Source organism: Gobius niger (assembly GCF_951799975.1).
Source record: "Gobius niger genome assembly, chromosome: 19".
NCBI classification, from domain to species: Eukaryota; Metazoa; Chordata; class Actinopteri; order Gobiiformes; family Gobiidae; genus Gobius; species Gobius niger.
Genome location: NC_136870.1, coordinates 4,821,707 through 4,848,759, shown reverse-complemented (window position 1 = coordinate 4,848,759; position 27,053 = coordinate 4,821,707). Strand labels below are relative to the sequence as shown.

The following is a 27,053-nucleotide window of genomic DNA, read 5'->3' as shown; positions in this document are numbered from 1 at the left end:
TCAATTACGATTTCGATTACAACAGTAAACGATTACAAAATTAGCATCATCGCAAAAAATCGATTATAACTTTTTTTTTCTAATTTTTTCTAATTTTTTTCAATATTATTTTTTTTTTTCTAATTTTGGGATTTTTGTCACTTTTTTGATGGATTTTTGCCTTTTTTTGCTGGATTTTTGTCTTTTTTTTGCTGGATTTTTGTCTTTTTTTTTGCTGGATTTTTGTCACTTTTTTTGCTGGATTTTTGTCTTTTTTTGCTGGATTTTTGTCACTTTTTTGCTGGATTTTTGTCTTTTTTTTGCTGGATTTTTGTCACTTTTTTGATGGATTTTTTGCCTTTTTTTTTGCTGGATTTGTGTCTGGATTTTTTTAAAGGCAACAAATAATCGTTTGAATAATCGTGATTTCAATTATGGCAAAAATAATCGTGATTATTATTTTTTCAATAATCGAGCAGCCCTAACACAAGTCACCCCGAAGAGCTTCACACAGTGCTTGTGATTCTGTTCTTCATTCACTCCACACACGGTGGTAAGTGAGCTGCGTATGCGCCACTGCAGTGCACACATCTACGCCAACGGACCCACTGACCCACTGACCCACTGACCACCACTATTCACACACACACACACACACCATTCATCCTTTTCCTGCTCCGGCTGTAGCTGCGCCTCACACAAAACTAAAGCCAAAACCTTGACCAGGACTCCTGACTTCTTTTGTTTTAGTTTTTACGGGCTGATGTGGAGAAAGTTCACACACAAGGAACAGACAACCGTGAAGTGAAAGCAAAATGATACATGATTCTGTTATTTTTCAAAAAAAATTGTGAATAAGTGAAAAGTAGGGCGTGCATAAGCATTTTCTGAGTGCATTAAATTGCCTTTATAACATTCCTAATGACGGCAGAATGTTCACTCCTTGCCCTAACCATTAAACAGAGGCCACCTGTGTGTAATCTACTCTCAGTATAATCACAGCTGTTCTGTGAGGGCCTCAGAGCTATGGTCACTAAACAACATCATGAAGGCCAAGGAGCACCAGAGAGGTCAGGGATAAAGCTGTGGAGAAGTTTAAAGCAGCGTTAAGTTATACAAAGATTTCCCAAGATTTGAACATCTCACGGAGCAACTGTTCAATCCATCATTCAGAAATGGAAAGAGTAAAGCACCACTGCAGACTTACCAAGACACGGCCGTCCACCTAAACTAACAGACCGAACCAGGAGAGCACTGGTAAGAAATGTAACCAAGTGCCCCAAGATAACTCTGGAGGAACTGTGAAGTCCTGCCACTGAGCTGGGGGAATCTGTACATGGGACAACTATAAGTCGTATCTACACAAATCTGGCCTTCATGGACGAGTGGAAGAAGAAAGCCATTATTGAAAGGAGGCCATAAGAAATCCCGTTTGAAGTTTGCTGGAAGTCATATGGAGGACACAGCTCCATGTGGAAGAAGGAGCTTTGGTCAGATGAGACAAAAATTTAACTTTTTGTCCCAAAAGCAAAACGTTATGTATGGAGCAAACCTGACACTGCTCATCGTCCTGAGTGCACCATCCCCAATGGCAAATATGATGGGGGGGAGCATCATGCTGTGGGGCTGCTTTTCCTCAGCGGGGACTGGGGAGATTGTAAGAATAGTTAGGAAGATGGGGGGGGGAAACCCTTCTGTTGGCATAACCTCATTCAAAACCCTGGTTATGGGGCCCCTACACTGACGCCCACAACTGCCCAGTGGTGAAACCGCCCCTGCTGAAGGCAAAACGTGGCATAAAATGCTGCAACATTGTATTGTCAAGAGAAGCTCCCGCAATAAACAGGGAGAAGAAGCAGATTAATTATAAAACACAAAGTAATGAAAGCAACAGCAAGGCTTATCTAAGTGTTACACAGAGGCACAAACAATGGGACGGGTTGTTTTGCCCTGATAATTGTTTGCCAGGCACTTGGACACAGCTCTCATTATGATCTCTAATCACGATCGCAGGGATATGAACAAAACAAGGGCAAGCGTCAAAGAGAGACTATTATAATTACAGGGAGGAAGAATACGAATCGATAAATACGCAGCGCAAAGTGGAAATGAGGATTTCTGAAGAACAACAGAGAGACAGAGGTGGACGGGGCCTGGCGGGAGATCGAGGACACCCGCGATGCAAATGGAGGGACTCGCGTTCAGCTTTTCTGTAGACGAAGCAAACGTGGGGACGGACGTTTTCATGAAATACTAAAAAGGTCAAAGGGCGGAGAGCGTCGAGACATGTACAAGTAGCAGTACTTGTCACGGTGATAGAATCAGTAGAGAAGACTAGGTTTACATGACCCTGGCTCTTTGTCGATGCGATTTGTGCGATAAACTATGAATTAAAAGAGCAGAACACAGTTTTAAAGGCCTTTTTCAGTAGCGGATGGTCTCAGTGACTCTGTTGGTGTTTGATTCAGTTCCTGTTCGAGACAGGATGGATCAATATAGAACCTTTCCAGATTTGATCGGCTGTTAGCAAAGTTCCAAGACGGTGCTGCTTTTGAACAGAAGAGTTGACGATCACCAGGCAACTCTGGGCTTGGATTACAAAACAAAAAGTAGTAGTAGTAGAAGGAATGGTCAAAGGAGCAGTAAGCATGGTAATAGTACTGTAGTAGTAGCTGTTGTGGTAGTACATAAACCTCTGTGCCAAGTGAGAGAGTTGTAATAAGAGGCATGGTCATCATGGTGGAAGTTCTAGTGCCAAGACTTTCATGAACTACCTCCTGCACTAAGCCTGGTCTTACTTTCGGCCGGGCCCGTATTGCAGATATTTGAGGAGGTGACACTTTAAAGGCCACACCGGCGCAAAGGCTCGAGATCACGTTTTGTTTACCGGCACGCCGAGCACCAATCAACTGCAAAATAACCTCCCCATCCAATATTGTCCCGCTGCTGGCGACTAATCAGTCTGTATCTGCAGCTCAGCGTCAGCCCTGCAGGCACGCCGAGTTTAGAAAGAGAACTACACGAGCAGACAGCGAGTACAAAGATATGCGATGTGAAGTATAGTGAATACAAATCCTGCGTGGCGAGGACAGCTCTAAAAGCTGAGCAGTGGTTTCTTCTCTCTGCTGCCCAGGAACAGGAGCCCACGGACTATGGGGTAACACTTTACTAGCCACTCTTAGGAGGACTCTTACGCACAAAAAGATCTCCAGTTCTGTTCATGATCTGCTCCTGATGGAACCCAACATTCTGAGTCATATTTGTACATATTAAATCTTAATTCATTGCAGAAAACATGTTATTACAATTATAACAAGTTACAGATACCTTGTTTTTTCAGAAATAAGCTGGGAATGTTACTTGTAGTGTAATTAATGAGTAAAGTAAAGTTCTAATGTATTACTGCTAAAACCACCGCTTATAAAGAGGACCAAATGCACAGTACATTAACGTTGTTTGACAAAGGCGAGCGTCAGCCTTGATCTTTAAATGATACTAAAACTGTTGCCATGTGTTTTTCTCTTAAGACAAATTAACCAAAATACTCTTAAAATCAATATTGACAAAAATAAAATCGAGCAGGTTGATGAATTTAAGTATGTGGGGGTTATTTTAAACTCTAAACTGAAGTTTGATGCCCATGGCAGAAAAATGTCTAAGACCATCAAGACAAATTGAAATTGTTTCCGTGATTAGGTCTTGTGTATTAACTCACAATCTGTCCTAAAGCCTTTAAAGGGACTCTACAGAGTTTTAAAAGTACTAAAATTAAGTATTTTCCTCCCCCTACATGTTCCAGCCATGTCCTAATGTGTAGAATGAGCCCAGACCTGTTCACCACAACTGCCTCTAGAATCTTGCACTGTCACTCAGAAAGGTGTTAATTCGGGTCTGAAGTGCCGTCATGCACGAGCTTAATATAGAAGCTGCAGTTACGCATAAGGCCTGAGGTGGCAGTAGTGAGTATAAGATGGCAAACTTGCATCTTGCACCTTTAACATCATTGTACAGGCAAATGCTAGCAGTGTTTGATCCAATGAAGTGGCATCACAGCAATATCATTCAAAAATATACAGTATAATGATGACATGTGAAAACTTCATCAGTTTCTGTTTTATAAAAAGTATTTAATGGTCTTCCTCCTTCTGTAATGTGTCAGTTAGTACAAGCCCCAGAGCTGGAGTCAGTGTAACTGCAGCGGAACTGCTCTGGACACAGTTATAGAACTCACAGACTCTGAAGCTGTGGCTAAAGAACAAACAAAAGTGTCAGTCTGAACTGTATGGATGGACAGTCTTCTCTTCTTTCTATTTATTGTTGTATTATCTGATGTTTTTTTTTACTTTCTTTTCTTTGATACACCTAGAAAAGCCAAACCAGGGACGGGGGCTGGTCCCAGACCACACGCAGGAGAAGTGAGTAGTCTGGCTATCCAGGCTAAAACCACACCCGGGCTGATGGCCTGGAGACGCTGCTGCTCGCTGATATTCAAGGTCATAATGAAATGCCATCAGAGAACAGCGTATTTACTATATTGACCTTTTTCTAACCTTAATGTATGATATTACTCTGTTACCACAAATGTAATGTCCACCAACGTTATATTGACTTCTCCCCCTGTCCTTCCATCCGATCACCCCTTGGGAACACGCTACCTCCTGAACGTAGCCATAACCGGATCACGCTAACCACATTTACACCCCGTTACGCTCCTGTAGGTCACATGTCAACACCGGCATGGCCTGCAGCGTTCCTCATACTACTCCATGGTGGAATTACCTTATTGATCCACAGCAGCTCATAACGCACTTCACTGGAGCGAGGAAACATGGCGAGGACATAGATCTGTTTTCATATCTGCAGCAGTAACTCCATGTTAAAAGAGAGGCGTCGGATTTGGAGCTGCATCGAGTCGCACATGTACGAGCCATGGTTGGGCGGAGAAGAGGAAACGAGGTGATAGCCATTTAGATTACTGGTATAAACGTAAGATAGGAAAGTTTTGATGTTTCTTTCCTCTATGTCTATGAGCTTCCGTGTTAAATGGCAGTTCATTCGATCGAGAGGTAGAATAATGCAAATTTTCATTTTGCGATATGATATAAATATCAAATGGTCATAATCAGAGGTTGAAGAGGGCTGGAACACTTATTGTTAATATGCTGAAGACACTTTATAAAGAGGAACGGTAACACTTTACATTACGGGCCGGCAAGTCCTTGGTACTTACAGTGGAAATTCTTGGTACTTATGGTGGTACTTACAGTGGTAAATACTAGTAATAATAGTGGTACTTCTAGATACTTATTTTGGTACTTACAGTGGTGCTTATGGTGGTACTTACAGTGGTAAATACAAGTAATAATAGTGGTACGTCTAGGTGCTTATTTTGGTACTTACAGTAGTGCTTATGGTGGTACTTACAGTGGGATTTCTAGGTACTTATTGTGGTACTTAAAGGATACTATAGTGAGCATTACAAGGTATGTACTTCTAGATATGTGGTAACTCTTAGTAATGAAGGTTGTACTTCTTGTTTTCCCTAACGCTGTTCTATCTTGCTTTATAGTCACACAATCCTAGAAATTACTTCTGTTTGTAGAAGTACCTCATTTACTACCTACTTTACTACCTGCTGCTGTAGTATCCTTGAATTACCAGTAAGTATCAAAGTGAATAGAAGTACAACCTTCATGACTAAGAGTTACCCTTGTATCTCTGAGTAATGAGAGATAAAGTGGTAACTCTGTGACTCCCTAAGCCTATCCCCAATTACTAGTATTTATCACTGTAAGTACCACCGTAAGTATCTAGAATTACCACTGTAAGTACCACCGTAAGTATCTAGAATTACCACTGTAAGTACCATGGACTTACCGGCCCGTAATGTAAAGTGTTACCAGAGGAACTGGAGGAACAACCCAATGATTCCTAGTCGTCCGCACTGGGACTACTGTTTGCAGTCCCAGTGCGGACAGTAAGGGAAGAAGCTGGTTGAATGTGTCTCAGTAACAGTGTTGTTTTCGTCAACCAAGACGATAACGATATCTTTTCGTTGACGCCCCTTTTTTTAATGACGATAACGTGACGATGACGAGCTAAAATGAGCTCTTTGGGGACGAGAACATGACGAGCCGTTTACGAGTTTACGTTGCTGAGACGAGACGAGACAAAAATGGGAGAAAGTTTTTGGTCAGATCGTTTGTGCGCGGAGTGAGAGAACACACCGGTAAACGTGACCCGGAGCGGCGCCGTGATGCTCGTGATGCGCCCGTCTCTCTCTCCCCGTGGCGTCACTGCTCCTCGGAGCGTCTGAGATCCAGGTCACAGAGACTTTATTTTTTCTCAGGACAGTTTGTATACCGTGGTGAACACGTATGAACACAGAAAGCACGTTGAGGTAGCTACGTATGAGCAGACAGCGCTGTTGGTAAAAAAAATAAAACATCTCGAATGCGGCGCTTTTGGGAAAAGTACTGTTCACAGTCGGCCGACCACGTCATCTGTTTGTCAAAAGCCAATAGACAGCTATTATTTATCCCAATTTCCAAGACTTATCGAAATTAATTATCACTTCTTATAATGAAACAGACGAAAACTTGACAAAAACCTTTTTAATTTTCGTCTGACGTGACTAAAACTATCACATTTTGAAATGACTAAAATGTGACTAAACCTAAATGCATTTTCGTCCAAAAGACTAAGACTAAAACTAAAAGGGCTGCCAAAAACAACACTGCTCAGTAACAGCATTTATCACAAAATCAAGAACTCTTAACTAATCTATAGACATAGTCCAGGCTTCTTAAGCTTGTGGTCACTTTTTATTTGACAACAATCGGCCTCGTTCCAGATGAAATTAGCCTGGGTTTGTAAAGTAACAATGTTGACAGTTTTTAAAAATATACTGTTAATAAAAAAGTGTAACAGAACACTAAAAATGAGTGTTGCTATCATAAACAATAGTTTCTTTTTCAAGTTTAACAAGACTGATTAAAACATATGCTCATAATGTTCCTCATCAAAATGCTCATCAAAACCCCTTCTGCTACATAAAAACAAACAATCCTGACTATATATCGACATCATGTTGTAACCACGAGTCCTAATAAATTAGGCTATATGAATAAGACATTGTTTTCCCGAACGTTTTGTCGCCATGACCCCAAAAATTGCCTCAAAACCCTCCCCGAGCCCCACTCTGTAAACCCCTGACAATGCTACAAACAGCATCCCGATGTGAGCTCGCAGTTCCTCATGCTGATGCACTCACAACATGTCACATTTTTGGCTTGCACAAATCTATTATTTCATTTGCAACGGACTGTATTATTCCACACTCATTACTCCGTCCTGATCTGCGTTTGACAGGTTAAAAGCTCCGTTCAGGCCTCTGGGGAAACAGCTGACCTTCTGGCGACGCCGTCTGGTGGAAAACTCCATCCACATCTTATGGGAAATGGGGGGGGGGAGAAATAGAAGTGTCCAAATATCAAAAAACCTGAAGTTAATTATGTTCTATCAGGGACTAATCCAGATTCTGACAAGAGCAAATGAGATTTTATTTGCGAGGAATGGTGTGAAATTAGCTCGCTGTGAGTCGGCTGGAGTGCAGGAGGAATGAACAAAGTTGTTGAAGTCGGTGGCACATTTTTAAGTTATACTATGATCAAAGGCAGCCACAGCCGAGACCTCAGACTATAAGTTAGTTAGTAAGTGCTTTACTTGCGACATTTTGATCCTCATTTACGTCTTGTTTTTGACGCTATTTGACACATTTTCTGAAGAAGTCGAACTGGAGAAATCCCCTTCTGAAACCCCAATGATCCTGGGAGCTCTGTTTTCGGGGGCTTCGTGCCCCTGGTAGGGTCTCCCAGGGCAAACAGGTCCTATAGGTGACGGGTCAGACAAAGAGCGGTTCAGAAGCCCCTCATGAGAGACCAACAGGCCCTGTTAGAGCCATGAGGCCGTCCTTCTGTGGACCCACCACCTGCAGGAGGAGCCATAGGGGCTGGTGCAATGTGATCCGGGAATGGATAAGTGGAAGAAAATGGATGGATGGATGGATGGCTGGACGAACTGGAGAAATGTGCTCGGTTACAGTGGGAGTTCAAAGGTCAAAACACCTGGGTCCTTCATGGCTAGCACGGACTCTCTGCAGTAAAAAAAAAATCAACTGAACCTTCACAGAAACAAAGATGTACAAAAGCATCCTGCAAAACTATGTGGGACATAGAAAATACAAATGCGGAAAACGCAGCTGTACCAAGAGAGAGGGAAGTTGCTGCTTGTTTATGATGAAAAATAAACAAACATGGCAGCCTATGGGAGCAAAAGAAGGAGAAAGATGCGCGTGCATTCCTCAAAGGAAATGATCGTATATGAGAGGAGTGAGAGTGTTTGGCCTGTGTGTGAGTGAGTGAGTGTTTGGTGGCTGTTGGGGCCGATGGTACAGATTGGCAGCCTCGACTGCATCAGTCTACCCCAGAGACGGCTGTGGCTGCAAGAGAACTTTACCACCACCGAGTACCGAGTGCTTCCTGGAACCGCCACCTTAACGTGGTGGAGGGGTTTGAGCGCCCGAATGATCCTGGGAGCTCTGTTGTCGGGGGCTTCGTGCCCCTGGTAGGGTCTCCCATGGCAAACAGGTCCTAGGTGACGGGTCAGTCAAAGAGCGGTTCAGAAGCCCCTTATGAGAGACCAACAGGCCCGGTTAATCGTGAGGCCGTCCTTCTGTGGACCCACCACCTGCAAGAGGAGCCATAAGGGGCTGGTGTTGGTGATGTGATTTGGGCAACTCCAACAGCTGCCCCCACGACCCGGAAACGGAAAAGTGGAAGAAGATGGATGGATGGATGGATGGATGGATGGATGGATGGAGTATGGCGTGAAGGAATAACGACGACAAGCCATTATTTACATGGATTACAGCGTCATCTCGACCGCCTTTCGTGGTACATGTGGATACCAACAATTACACGGATCAAAGGATTTGGTCAGGCGGAGGGGATAGATAGCTTTACTGATCCCCAAATGAGGAAATGAAAGTCACAGAAGAGTATTGTTTCATGGGAAACAGTGATTAAAAAGCCTGTTTAGCTTTTATCCGGGGCATTGAACCTTTGGTCGTCCCAGTGAAAGAAACATGTCCACCACATTCCAATGTTTTGATGCCATCTACAAGTGAAAATAGAAAACATGAAAATATTTGAGCGTCGTCACATTCCCTCCTCCAAACATCCTCACGAACTGTCCTTTTGTTCGGCGTGACATGAGTGCATGCCAAAAGATGACAACAGCGGCTCCGCTGATGAGTCACCCTTTAGAGAACGTGAATCGGCACAGAGGCCTGGTGAATCGGCACAAAGGCCTGGTGCCGCTGCTGCTGATGAGAGCGGATCAGACAATACACAACAATACAACGGAGGCGCATTAGCATAAGAACAATACCTACAGTTTGGATACAGCACAGATCATATGTTGACAATTTAACACCCAGAGTGTGGGGGGAAAAGCATTTGGAGAAAACAGCCAATTGAAGAAAGTTAATTCTAATGATATTAATGATAATATATTCTAAAGATGTAGATGGAAGCAAGAAAAAAATGGTTTCAGCTGCTGTGTCTCAACTCAACTCTTTACTTCCATCGATGAGAATTACTGTCATTCGAATACCAACCGTGGTGTTAAAAGCCTACATGTGGCTGGTGCTGGTGCAAGTCAACAAGTACTGCATATCAGGCGCAATGTCAGGGGTAGGCAACGTCAGGCCAGGGGGCCAAATCCGGCCCTCAGGCACAGAACCTCAATATGATTTTGAGAAATATTTTTATGCAAATAAGGTATCAAATACCTGTTAAAGTACTCTAAAATGCTAGCCTGGCTAACACCAGACTAAAATCACAAGTGATATTTAGTCTGGGGACCACCAATTCATTTTCTCGTAGGAGAGGTGTGGTTTACGATCGTCCATAGTCGTTTATTGGGCGATACGAAAAAAAAAAAAAAAAGTATCATGCGTCTGCACGAGGCCACAGCCAATCGTATCATGGTATGAGATGACGTATGACGTACCCGCTGTAAACTTTTGAGCTAAATTATTTAGAACAAGGTCTAAAGCTTGATCAAAAAATACCATCGCGTCTGCTGCTGTCATGCTGGATCTGTAAATAAACTTTTTTATTTTTTTATCCGTAAATAAACTACAAGCTTCCGTATATCGAATAGCGCGTCATCGTCTTGCCGTCCCTCCTCGCTCTGTGATTGGTTCCCAAATCCACAGGAAAATTTGGGCCATGGTCCCCAGGCTGTTGTGCAGTTCGAAATAATTCGAGCGCACACAGCAGCCTGGCGTTAGCCAGGTTACTAAAATGCAAGAAATAGTGTCAGTATTTTTTAAATGTATAAATATCCCTCTTGGTCATATATAATGTTAAACAGTGATTCTCAATTGGTGGGGCGGCCCTTTTTTCATCAGAAACTACATGGAAACACACTGGAGTCTGTTGAAATTAATATTATTTGGTTGTTTTGATCATAAATTCAGTCCTAAAAGCAAATCTATGGCATGTTCAATAAAAACATATGGTAAATACAATATTTTATACGATATATGACAAATTACAGTTTTATTTGGGTTGCAGCTTGTCATTAAGGTAAAGCGGGTCTCGAGGCCAGACCACTTTACAACCTCTGATGTAAAACATTGGCATTTGCAGAAAATGGTTCTTTACTTTAGGCTATAATGGTGAGGTTCGGCCCTTGGTGTTTTGGCTATGATGAAACTCGGCCCTACGTGACACAAACTTGCCTCCCCCTGCCCTACGCTACACTTTCATATTTAAAAGTCTCAATGACGAGATAACCATCATAGCAGGCCACGGTTGGCATATTTATGATGATAATTCTGGTCAGTGGTGATCAAAGAGTTAAGAAACTCCACCAAGACTTTCTCTCTCATCCTATGTCATAATTTACCCGAGAAAGCCACACTGAGAATCCGAATCTCATTTTCTGCGTGTCCTGGCCCGAGACGGACCCCTGTTGAATATGTTTTTGTTAGCGGTAGAATTGGGTTAACACTCCTTAAACAATCTCCGGATCAAGCTGTTGTTGTTTGCGCGTGTTCCATAGCGGTGTGGGAGGCAGCGCTACAGCTCACAGTGGCTCGGTCAGTCAATGAAGTCGGAGCGGCCGTTGGTTTAGTAAAAAACGCTGTGTGTCCTGATGGTGTGTGGGCAGCGGGTAACGCATTTCTATATTTGCAACAAACAAACTGCATTGTGTCCACAGCAAGAACCTCCGCCGTGGACGAACCACTGCAGACCAGGGATGGGACGTTAGTGAAGTTTTGGGTCACGATTATGGCCAAAATAATTGCAATTAACGGTATTATCACGATATTTGTCTATGGTTTAAATATGTTCACTGAAATGATGGGAGTCTTGAGTGAGGCCTGCATAAAGTCATCAAACAATCTTTTAGTAAGTATAGAACTAAAACCATCAGTTCCTTTCATGGCCATAATCGAGAGAAAGTCATTGCTGGTTTTATAAAGCAGCACTACATGAACGCAAAGGAACCAAATAAAAAACAATTCAAGGTATAAGTCGTGTCAGCAGCATGTTGGTATAATTATTTCAGAAGAAACGACACAGTAGAGCCATGTGGTGCTACCAGCTAGCATCGAACTAATCCAGCGACTTTACAGCCTGATAAAGAAGACAAGCTTTGAGAAAGCTTCTGACTGAAGCAGTTTAATTCAGCCGGATATGTTACTCACACTAAGGCTATATCCACACAAGGATAAAATGCTTAAATTTTCAGAAACAGAAAAAGCTCAAAGCCAGCTTAGTAAATGTGTTTGTCCATATGGGTCGACTCAGGTCCGTGAAAACACCGCAGTTCATCTTCCAGGCCTGTGTGAGGCGCTGTGATGCTAACACAGATAATACAACAAGATGTGGAGGCGCATGTGCAGTAAACTTTTGTGGAATGTAAACATCCATCCATCCATCCATCCATTTTCTTCCGCTTTATCCGGGGTCGGGTCGCGGGGGCAGCAGTCTCAGCAGAGATGCCCAAACTTCCCGATCCACACACACCTCCTCCAGCTGTTCTGGGGGGACCCCGAGGCGACACCAGGCCAGCTCGGAGACATAGTCCCACCACCGTGTCCTGGGTCTTCCACGAGGCCTTGTCCCACTATGTATGGGAATGTAAACAGTGAAAATGAAACTGATTCAAGGATTTAGGATCTACAGAAGAGACGAGGAGGAGAGTTTATTCTTCAGACATAACGGGACTAAAGCAGAAAAACCTGTCAGTGACTTTTACTGTCAGTCCAAAAACACATCCGGCAGCAGCACCCATTCAGTGCGCATCACTCTTTTTCCACTCTTTTTTTTTCTTTGGTGAAAGATCGTTGTGTCGCGGCCGCCATCTTCACTGTTTTGGTCACAGGAGGAGCACTGGTTGATGGGAAATCCGTAGACGATCGTAAAACCATCATAGATCCATGAGGAAAACTCATAATAAGGTCAGTAGATTATGATTAACAGACTCCACTTTGGAGCTGTGTGGTCATCGCTTTAGTAAAAGTTGCGGAGATGTCGTAAAACAATGGAGCCACGTAAACAGCGTTTTGAGATCTTTCCACTCTAGGACCTAGTTTGGAAAATGTTCGTTTACAGACCCCCAAAACACCGGGCTCGTGCGGACAATACACTGGATTGATAAAATATCTCTGCGTTTGGTCCTCAGCTTGACTTCATGTGGACGGGGCCTGAGTGTAAAGTTATTCACCGCCTCGTACACTTGCCCACTTGCCATGACAGCGGCAGAGGGCTCTGATCCGGGGCCCCCTTGTGGTCTATCACCACATCTCACAACTGAGGTTCTTAATAGCAGAAAAACAATATTATTGTTTATCGTCCCATCCCCTCTGTAGACTTTCAGTTTCAGTGGAACCAGTGAATTCCAATCTGTCCTGATTCATTATTAATTTTTTTGTCTTGCTTTGACACAATTTGATATATTCTATACGTTCTAAATTCAATAACAATGTGCGGAGATATCATTGTGCCTATCCTTCTCCGCGACACTACAGGAACATCCTCCGTTTCCCATCCGTCTCCCTTCTTATCTCGACTCCGGGAGCTAGCATAGCGTACAGCGAGCGTCTCTCGGGTAAAAGTCTTATTACTGCGATTATGTCCGTGGCAGTATATCAGCGCGCGCCGCCTGCCCGCCCGCCCGCCCGCCCGCCACGGCCGCGCCGCCATGATGCTTTTATGCGCTCCATGTGTCTAGCCACTTCCACCACCGCCGGGCACGTGTCATATGCCTGTAATTACACTTCAGCGGATTTATGGCGAGCGCGGCGGAAACATAAATAACACAGTCTATAAGTGAGCTGACGACTTTGAAAACTTTAACTGAAAGAGCGGCTTAACGGTAAAAGGATAGTTGTTTGTTACGATACAAAAACTTCTAAATTTCGAAAAAAAAAATAACCTAAAAAAAACATCCCCCTTAACCTCTTAACTCCCACCTGAACGGATTCCATTTTCTCCAGTTTGGCTTTACCCTAATCAAAAAGATTATTGGGAAAAAAGCACCAAAATGGCCACAAAAAATGAGAAGAAAACAAGGATGTATTGTAAACTCAACCAAAAAGTGACAAAAATTCAACAAAAAAGTGACAAAACTCGACAAAAAAGTGACAAAAATTCAACTTCAGGTCAGAGGAACTAGCATAGCCATACCGTGCAACAAGCCAATTCCAGACCATGCAGTGAGAAAAAGCTCTATTTAAGTTTGCTGCACAGACGCTCAAAGGAATTAATGGAACAGCTTCTCCGACGCCAATATGGTGGACGTCGTAACTAGGAGGATAGGCCATAAACACCCGGATTGCCGTCTTCATCAATTGATGCTCAAATTAATATTTAGCTTAGCACTGCTTTTAGCAACGATTTAGCATCGAGGAATCAAGACAAGGTGGAAGGAAGTAAGACAAACTCATTCATGCTGACATTTTTTATTTTATTTTTCTCCCTTTACATCTTAGTTTTCATGTCAGTATAAAAATGACAAAACTCACCCGAATCATGTTTATTTTATGATGTTTTGTCTGTGAGGTGGAGCTAACCCGGAAGTAGCTACTGCGCCGCGTAGAAAGGCCGTCTTTCATTGTGTTCATTCATAAATATTGACAGATTTGACATCCACGTGTCCTGCTAAGGGGCCCCGTGATGACGATTTCACCCAAATATGGTGTTTTTCCTCCTACGAGACGCTGGTGCGGAAAAGTCGGAGAACGGGCCGAGCATGCGCACTCGCTACAAAACTTCAGGGCTGGTTTTCTCTGAATGAGAGAAGCCGCACTCGGGCAGAGCCTGAGCCCTTATAGAAGCTCCCACAGACTCCAAACTTTACAGTCTGAGACAGAACAATATTTTGAAGTTTGTTTCAGAGGGATTTTTTAATATCTAATTCCTAGCCTGATTCATCCAGCTTTGAAACCAAAAAAACAGGCGGAATTTGAGTTTTTACAGATTTTTTCACTGATGATTAGTTTATTGAAAAACTAAACAAAATATCCAAAATCCCCTCAATATGTCAATAAAATAAAACCATAACATTAAATCTGGCTCAATTCATTATTTTGATTTCGTTGCCCAAAATATAGGCAATTTTGGCCATTTTAATGCTCAAAATGCCTTATTTTTTTGTGAAAACATAAAATGACAGAAAAAATGCAATACATTTTTTTTCTCATATTTATATCTGTGATGTTCAGCAAAAGTTTCAAATTGATATACCTACATTTTTTTTTTTTCCCTATTCACCTGCAGTGTCTCGCCTTAACAGATGAAATGCGTGTGATGTAAATAACACTCGAGTCACTAAATCCGGTTCAGACCAGTCGCGTCACACATCTGGTCAGGTCAGATCAGCCCAGTAAGTGTAAGCTCGTATGATATCTACGAACGACTTCTCTCCCCACACTCTCAAACCTCCAGTCGCAGACGTGATTGTAGCTTTTTAAGAAGGCGTGTGTCGACGTGCTAACACCACACCGGCTCTCCTCGCCTCCCGTACTGACCGCCTGTGGCTTTGTGCTAGCGGCTAACAGCTAATGCTAAGTGCACTTAACACTTCCTAATGACCCTAAGGCGAGCGCTTCCCTCCGGAGGTGTCGCCGCACTTGTAACGCACACTGCAGCGGCGTGGCCAACCTCAAACCCAGACCTGTAAACGTCAACGGGAGGACGTGGGAGTGAGGGGAAGCAGACACGACGGAAGCCTTACGCACTTCCAACCACGCCGTGAACTGAAGAAAGCATTAACTCCTAATCTCCAAGTACTTGTAAACAAATTCAAGTTTTTCAATTACATGGCTTTTTAACGACGCAAGTGAAATGGAAAAGAGGAGGAAAAAGCTTTATGACAACGCAGCAGCTGTGGTTTGAAATGCCTTTTCCCGAGCCCAGGCATTTGGATCAGAGGAATTACAGCGAGAACCAGATGTTTACATACACTTTATAATATATTTTTTTCCCTCACTGTCTGACATGAAACCAGAATTAGCTTTTGCTTTTTTTGGTCAATTAGAATTTTCAAAAATAATTTCTATTTGATAAAATTCCAGAAGAATGAGAGCTAGAATTGTCTACATGTCTTTATATAACTTTTTTTTTAAACAAAACTAAACGTTTACATACATACAGTAATATTTGGTAGAATTGCCTTTAAACTGCATCTTTTGGATCACACTTTTTGGATTTCCTTCCACAAGCTTCTCACAATAGTTGGCTTATTTAAAACAGAAGAAAGGGCACTGGTAAAAGATCGTTGTGTCACAGCCGCCATCTTCACTGTTTTGGTTACGGCCCTGAGGAGCACTGGTTGATGGGAAATCCTAGCACGGAAGATGACGCGCCGTTAACTCCCGCCTCCTGTGCTATGATTGGCTCGTCTTGGTTTTGCCAGAGTCAGCGAGATTGAAATCCCACAGTTCCAGACTGTGTCCTCATGCATCTCTGAACATGGAGGATCAGTTTGGCTTGTCCAGACTGGTGCATCTGGGCTTTCCCAGTTTTCCCATTTTTCCCAATTGTTTAAAGGTATAGTCATTGTAGTGTAAGTAAACCTCTGACTTGGTGAGTGGTGAGGTTTGTGTTCAGTGTCAAGTGTCAGAGAAAGGTAATACAACTATTCCACTGTCACCAGAGCTCAAGCAAAGCATCAGGAAACTGTTCATTCACATCTTGGCGCTTAGTAGTAACAGCCCATGCAAACCCAGAGGTTTTTCCAGAATCGTGACACATGTGAGCGACTGTTTCAAGTGACCAAAAAGAAGCGGCTGGGTGTGTACAGGTCAGCACTTTGGTAAATATGACAAATGTATGTGTATTTCTGCTTTTAGGCTTGTTGAACACTCAGATCCACCAGAAATCAATGATAACCCAAACAACATATGATCCAAGTGCCGAAATACCAAGCAGAACATTCCGACAGTCTTCCTTTTAAAAATACTCAGCTATTCCAGTTCCAACAATTCAACCTTTATATCCAGTATATCCTCTATTCTTAACAACCCTTGCAGAAATTCTCCCTCTATAGAATAATGATTGTGTTGGCACTGTGGCCCCTCTGCGACAGGTGAATGGCCTCCTCAACAAAGGGCCAGGTTAACATCCAAATATATCCTGCTCTTTTATCCGCCCTCGCAAAAGCTTCTATCATTTCCGTGAAAACATTTCCCCAAAATCTGAAAAAAAAAAAAAAATCAAAATAGATGAAATCCACTCTGTATGCTAATTCCACCTGCCAAGAATGTGGATGCTATTACCACCCGGGGTCAAATGCACCAACTGAGACGACACGTACAAGCGCGGGGGAGGACGGAAAGACTGGGATTGAAACATGACTTTGGATTAGGATTCAAACTATTTTCCCCTGCGGTCATTTACTTTACTCAAGCTGTTTTCAGGAATGCTCAGCGGAGATGGTTGTCCGCCTGTAGGTTCTCCCGATTCCTCAAAATAGAGGGACCACTGGGCTCTCGGTCACATCCCAGACCAAGGCCCTTCTTTGGTACCACCTTGTTGCTCCCGTCCTGGAACCGCCACCTTAACGTGGTGGAGGGGTTTGAGCACCCGAATGATGCTGGGGGCTCTGTTGTCGGGGGCTTCGTGCCCCTGGCCCGGTTGGAATCGTGAGGTTGTCCCTCCGTGGACCCACCACCTGCAGGAGGAGCCATGAGGGGCTGGTGCAGTGTGACCCGGAAACGGAAGAGTGGAGGAAAATGGATGGATGGATATTACGAATATTATTTTCCTATTTCCCCAATTTTCCCCCCATTTTGCCCATTTTCCCTTTATTTTTGCCCCATTTCCCCCTTTTTCCCCCTCACATTTTTCCTTTTTCTAATCACAATTTCTCCCAATTTCCCTACATTTTTCCTCAAATTATTTCGAATATCCCACATATTTCTTGACATTGAGATGAACCCAGTATTGTAAATTTGCAGATCTTCCACACATTAAAGCAGCACTAAGCAACTTGTTTACCTTATTAACCCCTTTCCGTAGTCCCTCTGGGGGGTAACACAAATGTTTATGGGATGATTGGGGGGTCTTTCATCTCCCCCTGGTGTCTCTGGCCAGAAAACCACAATTGCAACTTGACTGCCACCGGTTTCGGAGCCACCAATACACACTAATGGAATCACGAAGAAGAAGCTAGCAGGCTAACGGGCGAAGCTAACTGCGGGCTAGCGCCACTTAAAACAGTATTTACAGCCAAGTTTGAGTGAAAAAAAGTATCTCCATGGTGTAATTGGATGTACAATATCCCTCTGTCCCGTCGCCTTTTCTGTCAGCGTAGTATTTACTCTCCAAGACAATTATTAAGTTAGAAAATTGCAACATGCTACGACACCTGCAGTGGCGCTGATGGCCTCTAGGGGAAAGAGTTACTTATTACTGCTTTAATGTACATTTTTCCCATGAGGCTGTAATATAGAAAAGTGTAGGATGTGAATACTTTCCGGATGCGCCGTATATACTTAACTAAATACACTAAGCCATACAGGTCCAGTTCATTGCTAACATTTGTGTTCAGTGACTGGATCATGGCTTTAAGGTGGACATGTGCAATATCACTTTCCGGTATTTGCCGTTTGTGTGTGCTGTGTGGCTTTGACGGTGGCTTAGTGCTTTGTGAGGTCAAGTGTGCATGTAGCTCTAAAAACACAGGGCTTCAGGGAGCTCTCCTTCAGGGAGCGGCGCAGCACTGCATTACTTCTACTACAGCGACGCCGACTTGTTTTTGTTTCACATGATTCGGGCTTATCTGGAGAATTACATCTCCCTGAACCACGGGTTTATTCGAACGATTCCTGCATCACCCCGGGCCCAATTCGACACAGCTCTTTGAAAGGGATTAGCTGAGTTAACAACATGGAGATAAGCCCCGAAAATGTATTTCTCATTAGGACTAGCCATTTGCTTAAAGGGATAGTCTGTAAGTTTGCAAAGTTGAAATTTCACCAGAAAGCCTTTCTCAGTTTGCAAAATGAGGAAAGCAGGAACGGGATTTTCAAAAGTAAACGGTCAAGCTCCTCCCCCTCCCTCCTGATTGGACCTGGCAGGCTGGTTCACAGGAAAACTCGTCTCATTGGTCGACGTGGGAGGATTCTAGACTCTGATGAGATCCAGCAAGGAGATACACAAATAATATACATATATATTATTACTTACGTTACATCAAACACACATTTTATGCACATTTTAAGAAATTTGTAAAACATTTAGACTTCACTTTAACCTCTTAACCCCGCATTAACCGAGGGAATTTTCTCCAGTTTGGCATTAAAAAGCAACAAAAACACGACAAAAATTTGACAAAACGTGGCATAAAATTAAAAATTCTGAAAAACAAAAACCTTTTACATAGCTATTTTAATTATGTATATTAGTTCATTGTCATTATTTTGAACAATAACTATAATTCCCTTTGTTTTCTCTGTATTCAGACCACACACACACACACACACACACACACACACACACACACACACACACACACACACACACACACACACACACACACACACACACACACACACACACACACACACACACACACACACGCGGAAACCTGTATACTCCCTGCTGCTGTAAATAAAGTTGAAGAAAGATTCTCTGTCCGGAATCGTCTGTAGTGCTCCAGCCCTAACCACTAAGCCACTCGTCCAGACTTTCTCACCCTTTGGAACAAAGAGGTAAAAGAACGACTCTTTACTCCACCACGACTTTAACAAACGCTGAATTATGTTTTCTGCAGAGACACAGAGAAGTGAGTGAGAGTGAGCATGCTAACCAGATTAGCTTCATGCTACATGCTAACGCTAGCTTCGAGTGCAGGTGTTTCACTTCTACTTCTTATTCACATTTTGTTGTCACATAGCACCAGTCTATATCACATTACAATGATGACAATGATGTTGGTCTGTAAATGCAGTAAATTTAAATAACTGCCTTGTATAAAATGTCTCTCTCAAAATGGCTGTAGTGAATGTCTTGAAATAGGCCTCTGTCTCTTTAAGAACCTCTGAGCCTTTAGACACGCCCCCTCCACACGCTGTCTGTGGCATCAGTGGGGAGGGGGTTCTGCTGAGGAGCAGTGGTTGGTTACTCGGCTGGTGACGAAAGCTCGGAGGCGTCTCCAGGAGGTGGGGGCGTTCCTAGGAGGACTCAGGCAAACCTGTCCCTAAAATGGCCGCCATCAGAGTTTTTACAGATTACTCAAAAATACGTGAATGTGCCAAGGCAACACTTCAGGCATGTTTTTAATGAGGGAATGACATAATAACATGATGTAAGGCTTGAAAAAGTCCATTTTGCATAAAACCCCCCTTTAAAAACAAGAAAACCTGTTATATATATATATATATATATGTATATATATTTAAAGTCTAATGCCATTAAATAATAAATAGCATGTTGGAGCCTCAAGGCGACACGCTGCAGACGATCAAAAATAATTAGGCCATTCATTTGAAACTTTTGTTGTACATTACTGTCATTTTATAGTTAGACATTTTATGCATAAAAATGGCCAACATTTCCTATGTTGATTCATTGATTGTTTTTCAGAGTCGATTTAGTGTCTTGTTCAGTGTTTTAAAGCAGTACTTCAGTGTTTTAGAGCAGTACTAAGTAACTTGTTTACATTAATAAATCCTTTCCGTCGTCCCTCTGGGGGTAATACAAATGAAGATGGGATCATGGGGGGTCTTTCATCTCCCCCTGGGGTCTCTAACCAGAAAACCACAATTGCAACTTTGCTGCCACCGTGTCGGAGTCACCAATACACACTGATGGAATCACAAAGAAGAAGATAGCAGGCTAACGGGCAAAGCTAGCTGTGGGCTAGCGCCACTTAAACAGTATTTAGCAGAATTCAGCCAAGTTTGAGTGAAAAAAAATATGTCCATTGTGTAATTGGATGCACAATATCCCTCTGTTCCTTTGTCTTTTCTGTCAGCGTAGTATTTACTATTGAATTAATGAGTAAAAAAACGCTACATGCTACGACACCTGCAGTGGTGCTAGGGCAGGGGTGTCCAAACTTTTTTTTTCCCCCGGGGGCCATATACTGACATGTATAAGGCATGGAGGGCCACAGATCAGTGGTCAATGCATTCAAACGTTCAACTGCGTATATTTAAGAGAGGTTTAAACCATTCCACACACTTAGAACCATAATGCCAGCTCAGTCCGACAATAAATGTTCATTTTTGAGGTTTTAATTGCGTGGAATTATTCAAATTGGAGTAAAATGACCATCTCTGGCAATGTGTGGCAATAAAACAAGAAGGCTATGGGCCACCAACAATTAGTATGAGGGCCGCATTTGGCCCTCGGGCCGCACTTTGCTTAGTACTGTAATTTGTTCTTGATTTTTGGATTCAAAGCTCAATAAATATGGCAGGAAATAATTATTTTAAAAATCCATCTGTAAAAAAAAAAAAGTCCAAGCATGTAAAGTTTGGAGTCTGTAGGAGCTGCTAAAGTGGAGATGTCGTTGTGTGTGGGAGAAAACTAGCTTGAAATCTCAACATTGACCACTGCGTGTTCTAATCCTAGTAACTAACACTATTACTCTGGTTATTACCACTCATATTACTGCTGCCGTTACAGTTCCCCATGCTCTGCTTCATTGCGTCACACTGCTTCCATGGTGTTTTTTCAGTGCATTACACTGGCAGAACTTCCTCAAAGACTCCCCCCACTGTGCCTTTCAAAACCCGGGCTCGGCTCTTTACCCCGCGGGAGTCGAGATGTTTTATTCCCCTCATCCCGCTCCATCAGTGGCCCTCGCACAGACCGGGTACGCTGCAGCCGAGGGAGATGGTGAAGCGCACGGAAAGCCCCTATAGCAGCAGATGAAAGGAGGGGATAAGGGAGATGGAAGCAAAGTAGTAAAGTACAGCTGTACAGAAAGTCTTTGAGCTGTTATGGCCCGGATAGTAGGAAATCAAGGGAGAGACTGCAGGGGAGAGGATGGAGGTGTATTCGGTTTGGTCACGATGATGAAACTGCAGCAGATCTTTTGTAAACTGTTTTGGCACTTTTTCAGGTTATGGAATCAACTTCCCTCTCTCTTGGTACAGCAGCGCTTTTTTGGCCTTTTTTTCCTGTTCCTGTGAAGCACCACTGTAAAATTAAGGATGGACTGAGGGAGCGATGCTGACCTTCGGTTTTGGAGCCGCCACCATTATTAAGAACAGGGCGAAGATAAAAATAAAAATAGTGAAAAGATCAAATTAGCCCTCAATTTACAAAACAACAACTCTAAAATGGACCAGGAGCCAGTTCAAAGAGGAGAAAATCGAGGGGATGTGATCGCGTTTTTTACTAAGACCTGGCGCTGAATTTTGGACTGACTGTCAGCAGGAAAGTGACTGATTCCTGTTTCTGGGCAACAGAAAACATTTAGTAGTCCCTGTAGTAGTATAGTAGTAGTAATTTATTTGAGCATTTCTTTTTCTTTGTTTTTTTCCATCCATCCATCCATCCATCCATCCATCCATCCATCCATCCATCCATCCATTTTCTTCCGCTTTATCCGGGGCCGCAGCAGTCTCAGCAGAGATGCCCAAACTTCCCGGTCCACACACACCTCCTCCAGCTGTTCTGGGGGGACCCCGAGGCGACACCAGGCCAGCTCGGAGACATAGTCCCACCACCGTGTCCTGGGTCTTCCACGAGGCCTTGTCCCACTAGGACATGCCTGGAACACCTCCCGCGGGAGGGGACCAGGAGGCATCCGGAACAGATGCTCGAGCCACCTTAGCTGCTCCTTTCGACGTGAAGGAGCAGCGACTCTACTCCGAGCTCCTCCCGGGTAACTGAGCTCCTCACCCGATCTCGAAGGGTGCGCCCAGCCACCCTGCAAAGGAAACTCATTTCGGCCGCTTGTATTCGCAGTCTCGTCCTTTCGGTCATTACCCAAATCTCATGACCATAGGTGAGGGTGGGAACGTAGATCGATCGGTAAATCGAGAGCTTTGCCCTCCGACTCAGCTCCCTCTTCACCACGACAGACCGATACAGCGACCGCATCACTGCTGACGCCGCACCGATCCGTCTGTCCATCTCACGCTCCATCCGTCCCTCACTCTTGAACAAGACCCCGAGATACTTGAACTCCTCCACTTGAGGTAAGGACTCCCCACCGACCTGTAGAGGGGAAGCCACCTTTTTCCGGTGGAGAACCATGGCCTCGGATTTGGAGGTGCTGATCCTCATCCTGGCCGCTACACACTCGGCTGCAGACCGCCCCAGAGCGTGCTGAAGGTCCTGGTTCGTTGAAGCCATCAGAACAACATCATCTGCAAACAGCAGAGATGAGACTCTGAGGCTCCCAAACCGGACACCCTCCGGCCCCTGGCTGCGCCTAGAAATTCTGTCCATAAAAGTAATGAACAGAACCGGTGACAAAGGGCAGCCCTGGCGGAGACCAACACGCACCGGGAACAGGTCTGACTTACTGCCGGCAATGCGAACCAAGCTCCTGCTGCGGTCATACAGGGAACGGACAGCCCTTAGCAGAGGGCCCCGGACCCCATACTCCCGGAGCACCCCCCACAGGGCACCACGTTGTTTTTTCCCCCTCAAAATTTCACAATTTTACAGTTATGGAAGCTGAAATACCCCTCCTGGAACCGCCACCTTAACGTGGTGAAGGGGTTTGAGCACCCGAATGATCCTGGGAGCTCCGTGCCCCTGGTAGGGTCTTCCATGGCAAACAGGTCCTAGGTGACGGGTCAGACAAAGAGCAGTTCAGAAGCTCCTTATGAGAGACCAACAGGCCTGAGAACCACCAGGCCGTCTTTCTGTGGACCCACCACCTGCAGGAGGAGCCATAAGGGGCTGGTGCAATGTGATGTGGGCAGCTCCAACAACTGCCCCCACGACCCGGAAATGAAAAAGTGGAAGAAAATGGATGGTTGGATGGATGGATGGATGGATGGATGGATGGATGGATGGAAGCTCAAATGGAGTAGACTGAAGCAAGAAGTTTATAATTGCCCACCCCTTGTTCATGTAAATAACATTTGCATTTCATGGTCTTACAGTTAGACATTCACACTTACATCCGATGTAAACAATCCTTCCTGAAGATTCTGTATTAGTTGCAAAACACAACAATACCTGTTACAATTATCAACATACAATCAGCAGAATTAGCATCACAATTAGCAGCACTACAGGACAACTATGACAGAGTCTGAACCCTTTATCTCTCTGAAACTTCAGCTCATTTTCCCAGACACGCTCCATAAACCCAAAGAAACAATTGACGGATCCCAAAACTCTCCGACCTCCGCTGTACCAGGCGCACGACCGAGACGTTCCCCCCTCCGAGTCTATAACAACTAATCTTCCCCTCAGCGAACGCTCTCTCTCCGCAAAACCGCCCTCCAAATCCCGTCCTCCTTTCGCAAACGTCTCATCTCTATTTTTCTAAGCCAGTGGACGTGAAAATGGGCCTGATTGGATCTCCTCGGAGCCACTTTGCGAGCGCATTATCCGCGGCGCGTGGAGAGGCGAACCAAATAACATCTCGCCATTCCGCCGCTGCGCACACGCCTCGCTAAATTCACTCAAAAAGAGATCCATTCTGCCCATCCCGGCCCATCAGCACAACAACTGTATTCCATTAGCATACGCTGGGTTAAAAGAACTAATGGGGAAACGCCTCCACGCTGCTTGTTTACATCTGCGAGGGCCAGATAGCGCCGAAATGATCGTGTTTTATTTAAAAAAAAACGAGAAGCATAATTAGGAACACGACGGCAGGGGTGTTGTATTATTGAAAAAGGGCTCCATCAATAAGTCGGTGTTATGAGTCGGTTTGCCGTCACGTTGCGGTGGGTGTTTTTAAATGTTAATCTGCCCCGCGAGGAGAGAGTCTGACAAGTATTTTTCAAGTGTACGGCGGGGATTAGTCAGTGTGTTTGACAGTCAAAGGAACTGCAGTGTCAGTGCGGATGCCTCGGCGCATTTGTCAAGGCTGGGAAGAAAAGCGCGCCTTCTTTAGTGAAAAATAAATGTCCTGACATGACTGCATAAAGGGAAAAAGAAAGGATGTAAAGAGGGGTGTTGGAGGCAGAGGAGGAAGAGCGGTCGTTTGGTGGACATGACTTTAGCCTTGAGCTGCAGGGTATGAGGGGATATGGTGTTGAAAATTGCAACAAATGTGGTGTTTAGGTTTTGTGAGATGAATCCAAAAATCACGTTAGTTTTGCTCAAGGTCCATTTCTTTTTACCTCGCAGGCAAGAAAATGTGAGAAATACGTGAGAAAAAAGCAAAGAAAATGTGGGAAAAGCGTGAGAAAAAAAGCAAACAAAATTTGGGAAAAGCGTGAGAGAAAAAAGCAAAGAAAACGTGTGAAATACGTGACAAAAAAGCAAAGAAAATGTGAGAAATACGTGACAAAAAGCAAAGAAAATGTGGGGAAAGCGTGACAAAAAAGCAAAGAAAATGTGGGAAAAGCGTGACAAAAAAAGAAAAGAAAATGTGAGAAATACGTGACAAAAAAGCAAAGAAATACGTGAGAAATAGGTGACAAAAAAGCAAAGAAAATGTGAGAAACACGTGATAAAAAGCAAAGAAATGTGAGAATTACGTGAGAAAAAATGCAAAGAAAATGTGAGAAATACGTGAGAAACAAGCAAAGAAAATGTGAGAAGAATGTGAGAAAAAAAGAAAAGAAAATGTGAGAAATACATGACGAAAAAGCAAAGAAAATGTGGGAAATACATGACGAAAAAGCAAAGAAAATGTGAGAAATACGTGACATAAAAGCAAAGAAATACGTGAGAAATACGTGAGAGAAAAGGAACAAAATGTGAGAAATATGTGCCAAAAAAGCAAAGAAAATGTGGGAAAAGCGTGAGAAAAAAGCAAAGAAAATGTGGGAAATACATGACAAAAAAGCAAAGAAAATGTGGGAAAAGCGTGACAAAAAAAGAAAAGAAAATGTTAAAAATATGTGACAAAAAAGCAAAGAAATACATGAGAAATAGGTGACAAAAAAGCAAAGAAAATGTGAGAAACACGTGATGAAAAAGCAAAGAAATGTAAGAAATACGTGAGAAAAAATGCAAAGAAAATGTGAGAAATACGTGAGAAACAAGCAAAGAAAATGTGGGAAATACATGACGAAAAAGCAAAGAAAATGTGAGAAATACGTGAGAGAAAAAAAGCAAAGAAAATGTGGGAAAAGCGTGAGAAAAAAGCGAAGAAAATGTGAGAAATACGTGATGAAACAGCAAAGAAAATGTGAGAAATACGTGACCAAAAAAGCAAAGAAAATGTGAGAAAAACATGACAAAAAAGCAAAGAAAATGTGAGAAATACGTGAGAAAAAAGCAAAGAAAATGTGAGAAAAATGTGAAAAAAAAGCAAAGAAAATGTGAGAAATACGTGACAAAAACGCAAAAATGTGAGAAATACGTGACAAAAAAGCAAAGAAAATGTGACAAAAACAAAACTACTAAAACAAGGAAATAGCTTAGATGAGTTTTGCAGGCCGTAGCTTTCAAATGAAGCATGACACTGGCCTATAGGCTGCAAGCTCCAGATTTGGGTAAAACTGCAGAAACTGTGCTCAGTTAAGGTCGAAGGTTAAGGGGTTAAACCAATCAGAATCAAAACCGGTATTAACATTACTCACTTTATTTTCATGTCTAGAACTGGCTCTGTATCAAAGTATTGTATATGTATATATGATTTGTGATATGATACATGTATGAAGAAGTATTGTGATACATTGAGTGAAACAATCAGTGTCAAACAGCTAAAAGTCCGTCCTATTCTCCAACAAATCCAACAATTTCAACCCTCTTTACTGCCGTCAGAACAAGAAACAGCGCTGAAGTGAAAGAAAGGCCTTACCTGGAGGATCTTGCAGCGGTCGGAGTGGCAGTCGATGTCCTCGCAGGGCTGGAACATGCCCAGGGTCACACAGTTGAGCAGGATGACCAGCATGGAGGCCCGTTCGAACCACGTGAGGACCAAACGTTAAGGAAAACATCATGTAGGGAGCAAGACAAGCAAAAAAACAACAACAACAACAGTGCACACACAGAGAGACGACCTCCAGTGACCTCAGCAAACCCCGCCCCCAATAATGCTTCCATTCACCCACGGGCGACAAAACGGACGTCCGCAGAAGCAAGAGCGATTACATTTGTAGGTCGTGATCTTTATTGAGCGCCGGGCAGAGCAGAGCGGCCGGTGCTAATGTTGCCGCGGCTAAATGCCAGAGAGAGAGGGACGGGTACGTGACGGCGATTCACTGCAGGTGAATAGGGAAAAAAAATAAATGTAGAGATGTCAATTTGAAACTTTGGCTGAACATCACAGGTATAAATATGAGGAAAAAATGTATTGCAAGTTTCCTGTACTTTTGTCTTTTGATGCTTTTCCAAGGAACTTTTGAATTTCGTTAAAGGCAAACTGGAGAAAATGCACTTTGTTATGGTGGG

General features: G+C 43.4%; 1 protein-coding gene across 10 annotated transcripts in view; it reads right to left on the bottom strand.

Annotated features, from left to right (window-relative positions):
- The window catches only part of cacna1g (calcium channel, voltage-dependent, T type, alpha 1G subunit), a 347,077-nt gene extending 320,458 nt beyond the window's left edge, over positions 1 to 26,619 (bottom strand). For all 10 annotated transcript variants that reach the window (XM_079577933.1, XM_079577934.1, XM_079577929.1 and 7 more), the window contains exon 1: positions 26,461 to 26,619. In XM_079577933.1, the coding sequence (XP_079434059.1) occupies positions 26,461 to 26,553 (93 nt within the window). In that variant the 5' untranslated portion in view covers positions 26,554 to 26,619. The remainder of the gene's footprint in view (positions 1 to 26,460) is intronic.
- Between the last annotated feature and the right edge of the window lie 434 nt (positions 26,620 to 27,053).